The sequence below is a fragment of the Neltuma alba genome, unplaced genomic scaffold, assembly GCF_004799145.2.
Source record: "Neltuma alba isolate B1F8T4 unplaced genomic scaffold, ASM479914v2 tig00011382_pilon, whole genome shotgun sequence".
Classification (NCBI taxonomy): Eukaryota; Viridiplantae; Streptophyta; class Magnoliopsida; order Fabales; family Fabaceae; genus Neltuma; species Neltuma alba.
Genome location: NW_021636075.1, coordinates 73,154 through 81,250, shown reverse-complemented (window position 1 = coordinate 81,250; position 8,097 = coordinate 73,154). Strand labels below are relative to the sequence as shown.

The 8,097-nt window shown below is 34.2% G+C and overlaps 1 protein-coding gene across 1 annotated transcript in view; it reads right to left on the bottom strand.

Annotated features, from left to right (window-relative positions):
• Positions 1–252: 252 nt before the first annotated feature.
• The window catches only part of LOC114712628 (lysM domain receptor-like kinase 3), a 44,006-nt gene continuing 36,161 nt past the window's right edge, over positions 253–8,097 (bottom strand). Inside the window, exons 4-12 of the mRNA XM_028897177.1 lie at positions 7,874–8,032; positions 6,245–6,417; positions 4,371–4,460; positions 3,131–3,227; positions 2,789–2,940; positions 2,605–2,699; positions 1,539–1,665; positions 1,329–1,427; positions 253–440 (exon numbers count right to left, since the gene is read on the bottom strand). Of these exons, the coding sequence (XP_028753010.1) occupies positions 261–440; positions 1,329–1,427; positions 1,539–1,665; positions 2,605–2,699; positions 2,789–2,940; positions 3,131–3,227; positions 4,371–4,460; positions 6,245–6,417; positions 7,874–8,032 (1,172 nt within the window). The 3' untranslated portion in view covers positions 253–260. The remainder of the gene's footprint in view (positions 441–1,328; positions 1,428–1,538; positions 1,666–2,604; positions 2,700–2,788; positions 2,941–3,130; positions 3,228–4,370; positions 4,461–6,244; positions 6,418–7,873; positions 8,033–8,097) is intronic.

Genomic DNA, 8,097 nt, shown 5'->3' with positions numbered 1-8,097 from the left:
TCACTTAATTTAAATATTACTCCTCTGGTCCTTACTATAAAACATAATTGTATTTAGAGCCTATTTCTTATATTTATCAATTTTTTTTAAATTATACTTATAAATACTCTATCAACCATTATCAAGTAGAAGAGGAAGAGAGAATATTAAAGAAGATGATTATGATATTTTAGAAAAAAAAATCATATTTTTTATAATTAACTAACTTATTTAACTTCTTTAATTTAATCAAATTAGTTAAATATGTCTTATATTAAAGACTATTCACTTATGCTCTCTGTTTCCGCTGCATCAAATTTGGGTATCGGATTTTCATACAAGGAGGCAACATCCCATTTCACAGAAGCAGAAGAGAGTGCCATTAGAGCCACCACAACAGATCTCATTCTTGGACGTCGGTCTGGTTTTTTCTCTGTGCATGCCTTGGCTAGTTGGACCATCTACAAGTCCCATGACAGGCATTTCAAGTGGTTAGATTCATCAACAGATTTGAATTCTATACAGATTATAACATCCTAAAATCACTTAAAATAAGCTAATCCAAATACTCACTATGTCAAAAAATACCACTACATCCTATCATAAATATAAGAGCTAGATAAAAAGTTTATTTTAGTTCTAAATATGAAATCCCAATCCCAATCCACTATCTTTTAAATTTATAATTTTTTCCCCCTTTGTATGTCCATGTTGATTGCACATAGCAAGAAGATTTCGATCAAGAATAGCTATAATGCACATGATTAGAATGCAGTATTTATGAATTTTGATCTAATCGTTGTTATCATATCATGTCATTTGGAGAACTATTGCACAATGTGCAAAACAGTCAACAGTGTTGTGCAATAGACGACCACCGCACACATAGTTAAGGCCAGCTTGTGCGAGGCTTTATTATATGCAATTGCTTTATAGAGAATTTCTGCATTGTGATTTGCGGTAAGTTTTTAAATAGCGTCAATTTCACTTCGTATAGTCGATGATGTTCACCACTGTATTGCTTCTTCTTCTCTCTCTCCTATCTTTAAATGTAGGGGCTAAATAATTAATTTATAAAAATTAAAGAATTTAGTTAAACTAATTATTTGGAAAGAATATGTATTAAACTCTCTTTGATATGTACAATCAATAGGAAAAATTAAGGGGATCATAAATTTTGGAGGCAAAATGAAATATTACATTTAAAATTAAACTAAATCCTTCAATTAGCTCTTATAATTAGGACCAGAAGAAGTATTTGCTATCAAGTTATTGGTCTAAAAATGCTGGCAAGTAACCCACAGATATTTTCCAAACTCAAATGTTTAAGTAGTTCATTATTTGCTCACCTTGTAAACAGAATCAAATGTATATTGGTCTTCAAGCCTAGGATCAACAAGCTTTAGAAGATGTTCTTCAGGATTAGGCTGCTCAAGAGCTTCTTCAAACTGCAGCAACCAAGGCAAATATAACCCTTAGTTATTCGATTAAAATGCTAGATATGCATTTAAAAAATCAAGACTAAATAAAATATTTATAATGGAGAAGTCAAGAATCACCAAAGAGACAAGGGTTCTCGCTTCAGAACCAACTTCACCGACACTGAGCACGGCTGCTTGAGCAGATATAAGTTCGCAGAGAACAACTCCGAAAGCATAGACATCGGTTTTAACAGTACCATCATTCCTATGCAAACAAAACAGAACTTATTTTTCCTTTCTTACTTGAATGTATGCTAAGAAAGTGCACCTATTAGTCAGAAAACTTGTCCCTATAAACCATTTCAAGGAAAGCGAGTTCCATACCAAGGAAAACTTTCTCGATATTCACATCCAATTATGTTAACGAAATAAGTAGAGCAGTGAAATAGAGAACAGATGGAAGCAATTTCTAACGTTGAGCAAAAAAGAAAAAAAACGAGAGAGAGAAGAAGAAGAAGCAATTTCTAACACTTCAGAGCCTGTTTAGTTAAGTAGCAGGATCTCAAATAAGCCCGTTTAAATCCAAATAAGTGATTATGAAGCATCTTTATCTTGTTTGGATAATTTTTATAAAATCCTGATAAATCATGATTTTATCCTTTTACCGCACTTTTAGGATAAACAATAAGGAGTAACTTATGTGTTTGAAAAATCTTGATCAATCTTCAGCAACTAAATTTTCTCCAATCTACCCTCCCACACTCTTCCAAAAATCTCTCCTCAAATATTAACCTCATGCCCTTTTTAGTAATTATACATCCATAAGTGATTTTAATAAATGAAAACCAAATATAATCACAATTTTTAAAATCACTTGTGAGAAAAAATATCCAAACAGAAATCATGATTAACCAGTGTCACTTATAGAAAGTGTCAAACGGGCACTAAGACATTTGCCTTAACAGAAGATACAAATAAGTGGTCCACAGTGTTTGTTATGATAGACGTGAGTGCTCCTTTTAGCCATGTTTGTTATGTGGCAAAATTAATCAATTTGAAAAGGGAAAAGAGGGATGCCCGCCATAAATTTGTCTTAAATCTACGGGATGGCCTCAGGTTCTAACTCCACACTTCAGCACAAACTGCAATTCTTAACTTCTATGAGCTAGCTACAGCCTGAAAGGAAAAAAAGAAGTTGCCATACTGGAGTGGTATATAACCGAATGTGCCTGCAAGCCCTTTAGAGAGATGAGATGAACTTCCCACTTCAATGAGCTTGGTTAACCCAAAATCTGCAACCTGAAAAGATGAATAATCAAGGACTTACAAGTCATTACAAAAACTGAAAAATAGAGATGGGTTCTACAGATATTGGACAAAAATTCAACCTTTGCACGGAAGTTTTGATCTATCAATATATTAGCTGGCTTTATATCACGATGAATATATACAGGCACTGTATGCTCATGAATGTATTCAAGAGCCCTGGCTGAATCCAGAGCAATTCGCACTCGTAGTGACCACGGCAATGGTTCTCTCCCTATCAAAAAATGACTTGATCATTAATATAAAATTTAAAGTATATTGCAAGCCGTACTATTTACAAGCTACAAATAGTATGGTTTATTTCTTAGACTTGTAATTTTTAGGAAATGTGTCTAGATAAATTAATATAATAATCAAATCAATGTGCATAACTGAAATAGATAATGGTGAAATGCTTTTCGCACCTGGATCACGTAAGTGCTCTTTTAAGTTCCCATTGTCAATATATTCATATACCAGGAAAAGACAATTCTTCTGAACACAATATCCGATCAAGCGTACCTGCACAGTTTTTTACAATTTCAATTGAACTTAAAATGAAGTAAACAACAATTGTAAACCACCCATAAGATGGATGCTTGAAATCCTGAACGTGCAGTCATAAAACACTGACACAGCTAATGACAAGGCAGAACATGACAAAACAACAGCATAGAAGCATATTAGATTAACTGTTGTGCATAAGCATATTACAACCAATGTTCTCATAGAACTTAATTGAAATCACATCAATCTAGAACAGCTTCTCACTAATTTTATATACCAATTGTATAATTTGTAAGCTGTTAATTCTTAATGTTTTTAGTAATTTTCTATTGGGGGATTAGGGGAAAGTTGGCATGAACAGTAGGGTGTGCTGCGGTTCTGTTAAGGGCGTCTTAAATTGTGAACCGTGGAGTATGCGTTAGTTCTCTCACAAAATTGCAAGCACACGACACGATATATGGACACTAGTAAAGACTCCACCCACTAACTCAATTCACCTGCTTTCATACTCTGTTGCGCTTTATATTTTGTGAAGCAAATGCATGGTGCAGAGATGATTCTCTTTGATACAAATTATTGCAAAAGTAGAACAAGATAAGCAGACGAGTGGAGAAAGACTGAAGAGTCGTGAAAAAGAGCAAGACAGATGTTGGATGAGTTGAGAAGCGTTTGAATGAGCTGAGTGAGAAGAAATTGTTCGTATCCTGCAGGATGCTTTTACAAGTAAAGAATGCTTTTACAGTAACCTCCCTGAGAAAGTGAGAATGATTATTTACAATAAACTTCTAAGTAAAAAAGTAAAAATGATATCAGTAATTCCAGAAATGAGTGATGCGGAGGGAAAATTAGTTTGATCTTGGAGAATAGAATTTGATGCTATCAAGCTTTAAAATAAATCATGACTAATCCTGAAAAGAGATAACCTTCCAAGTCTAATAATGGTAACGTTCCGAGTTCAAAACAATGAAATTGTGAAGCCTCCAAGCGAATGCCAAGATTAATGTTGAACCCCTTCACTATATGAACACTAACATTTACCATATCACTCGGCAGCCCAAAAAACCATCAAAGTCATACATGATTTAACTTCTAAAGAAGCATTATATTTACTTATATGCTCAAAAAATACATCAACTTTTTATTCGAAAGTTACTATACCAGGTTCAGGTGATGAACACGTGTTAACACTTTCAATTCAGCAAGAAACTCTTCTGCATTTTGTGACTTCATCTTTTTAACTGCAGCTCTCTGCAAAGGAAAATCCCTTTAAGAGGTTTATTTAATCAGAGAATAAGAAAAGTAAAATGACAATAAAAAAGAACAAACAAAGTCCTACGCATCCTAAGAATATTATAATATTATCTGAACAGTAACCCTTCATGAGGTGAAAAGAGGCAAAATAACATCATCAACAACAACAGTTTAGATCCGAAATTTTGGGTTAAAATGTAAAAGATTAATTGAAATAATATCATTTTTAAGCCACAGTAAGAGGAAAAGAAAAAGGCATGGATGAAAATAATATCATTCTTTATTGCTTGATTCTTTCCTAATTTAAATAGTCAAAGATAAGATTTTATTCTCTTTTATTACTCTTTATTAAGTTTCCTAGGATAGGTCTGCTACGGCCTCTATAAAATCCTGTGCAACTCTTGATCTTTACACAATACAATAAGAAATTCCTCAGTATTTCTGCTCAATTATTTCCTAGAACCAAGGATTAGTCCGTACAATCCCCTTCAATAAGGTATGGAAGAGGAAACTCAGGAAAGGATAGCAAAAATGACTAACAAATCCTAGTTACAGCACAGGAAATAGGAAAACAGTAACAATAAGCAAGGAAAGAAGGAGTTCCTTGGTGTCAGAGAGGTCAGAGGCTCTCCCAAATCATCCACTCCTTGGTTGCCTCCTTAACTCTGACACCCTCCTTGGGATTAGAGGGCTGTAGGCCATCCCCACGGCCCAATTCCGGCTGCTGAGTGTCATGTCCAGATTTGGGCTCCCTACTCTTATATACTCAGCCCACTTTAGTGTTGAGCCCATCACATGTTAATGTCTCCATTCAGTCATTTTAGCTCTTTGTACTATAACTTCGAAAGTGACTCTTCTTCTCTTCATTCCTCTTCAGCATGAGTTCAACTATTAATTCTCTTGTCCATGATCAAAAGATTATAGTTGATACAAAGGAGAACACAAGTCTCTAGTTTATCTATCTTCTCCAGTATGCATATTCAAAGAAACTTTAAATACCAACAACAAGTTTTATCACACTGCTATAAAATCAGCAATGATATATGGTAGTGAGTGTTGGACTTTAAAGGGACAACATGAAGATAAAGTGGCAATAGCAGATACGAGAACATTAAGATGGATGTGTAACCATACAAGAAAAAATAGGATTTGTAATAAACATATACACGGAAAAGTTGAAGTGGTTGCTATTGATGAGAAAATGATACAAAACCATTTGAGATGGTTTGGTCACACAAAGAAAGGCATTTAGATGCGTCGATGAGAAGAGTTGATCAAATAGATGCTCCAAAAAGGAGTACAAGAAGGCCAAAGAGAATAGTTAATAAAGTTATTGAGCGAGATCTTTTAATTAATAATATATCTAAAGATTTGGCTTTGGATAGAACTCAATGGCTTTATGCAACCCATATAGCCAACCCTATCTAGTGGGATAATGCTTTGTTATTGATGTTGTTAAAGATGAATTATACTTTGCTGATACTCACTTTTTCAAAGTTCAACATTCTTATAGTAGTTGTGTTTCAAATCCACCACATGTAATGCTCTTGCATTTGGTTGAATGCTATAACTCATCAATAGAGCAAGACTAAAAACTTCTTGTTTGAGTATTTTTCACACAATATTGCTAAAAAAGATTCAGGCAAAATATATATATATATATATATATATATATATGCATCATTGATAAGACTGTCCTCAAACGAATATGAATGAAACACAACTTTTCTTGTAAAGTGCATGTAATCAAATTTAATTTCATAGTACATGAGATCACAAACCTCGCCTCTCAGCTCCGCATAGTAGACAACCCCAAAACCACCTTGACCAATTTTATTTGCCATGCTGAAGTTGTTTGTTCCTCGAGCTAATTCTTCATATGAAAACTCCACTGACTTCTCCACAGTAATACCTTTGATGCCAGTATTAACAGCAGCAGGAGGACCATTGGAATCTAAAATTTTACACCAGAATTACTATATTAAATCATCAACTATATTGTCATATTCTACACATTTAATGCATTTTTTCATCATATCTAATGCAGAAAGCATTTATAATCAGAACAAACGTGTTTTTACTATCCTTGTGGACCATCTATGAGGTTCAGTTTCTCATTTTGATTACAAAAAATACTTTAAAGCAAAATTTATGGGTTTCATACCCAGGAAAGCACATCTTGCACTAAAAGATTTTATCAAAAGTTACATGCTCTAGGCTCTAATCAACAAAAGTTAAATCTAAATTTGATATGGCTATATGATCTATCATAGGGGAAAAACTCCAGTGTGTTGTGTTTGGGTTTTTATCTTTGATAAGACAGTCAGGTGCCATAACTTGTTGGCAACCTAAGGCCCAGGCCCAAACCTTAATCACTTAACCTAGATGACCTCGCAGTCACCTATATGTGCTTCCTCCATATGTTTATTTTCTTTACTTATTTATTATTTGTTATTCATCTATTTTAGGAATAGTTTCTATGCTGGTTTAATTCCTGATTGATCTAATCTTGGATACCCCATCATTCTCTAGGGTATCCGACCCTATATAACTTGTATCCTCTTTATTGAATAAACTACACAGGAAATATATGCTCTGTTTCAAACACAACTAATCCCCATTTGGGGACTCAGCTTGTCCCATGACAATAGTTTCTTTAGGCGGGAACCCTTGAACTGCAAGGAATGTCTGTTTGTCCACATGCAGCTCAATTTGCCAATTGAGCCACATATTGTGGCTAGGTATGCAAGGCTATGATAGGCTATATAGTATTGAGTTAATTAATAAATAAATAAAGTTTTGATTCCTATGTGAACTGCAAGTCAATAAGAATAATCGGACTGACATGGATATTGAAACAAACTAAATTAGCTTACAACCCTAAAAACTTGAGCTGATTAAATGGAATTATCAATCAGTTTTCTCCCTCAGTCAATGATTTTTCAGCTACGTGGACACCATGCTTTTACAAGGAATATGAATTATCCGGCAGCAAGAATCTATGATGTTTCATGAAATTAACTATATAGAAAGCATCAAACCAAAAACTTCTATTAGCAAGAGAGACAAGGGAAATAAGACCACCAATTGAACATCGTATGAGGCTATTTCAGTTTTACTTCAGAATGTTGAAGAAGTTAGAGAAGAGTTATTAATGGGATGTTTTAAGAAAATTAACCAAAGAAAGCATCAGACTGTAAACTTTTCCTTTTCAGATAGCTAGTGAGAGAGACAAAGGAAATGAGACCCACAATTGAGCATGTTACAAGGTTATTTCAGTTTTACTTCAAAATGCTAAATTAGATGAGAGTTGTTAAATCATTTAAGCCTTTGGAACATTTTCCATTTTACTCATGTTTTATTGAAAGTGCAATGAAAAGGAGGAAGGGCAAATGTAGGCATCTGTTTACCGTTCCTTGTTTGAGCAGAGAAGACTACTAATTCTCCAGAAAGCAGTTTTGCCCCCTCCTCCTTCTTACGGTAATATGCAACATACATATAAACAGCCAATAAGAGAAACCCAGCTACTGCTCCAGCAGATAATCCAGCAATAGCCCCACCACTTAGACCTGTTTCTTGAGAAATTATATCAGTTCAAAGTGGCGCTGACCCTATATTTCAGCATATCCTTACC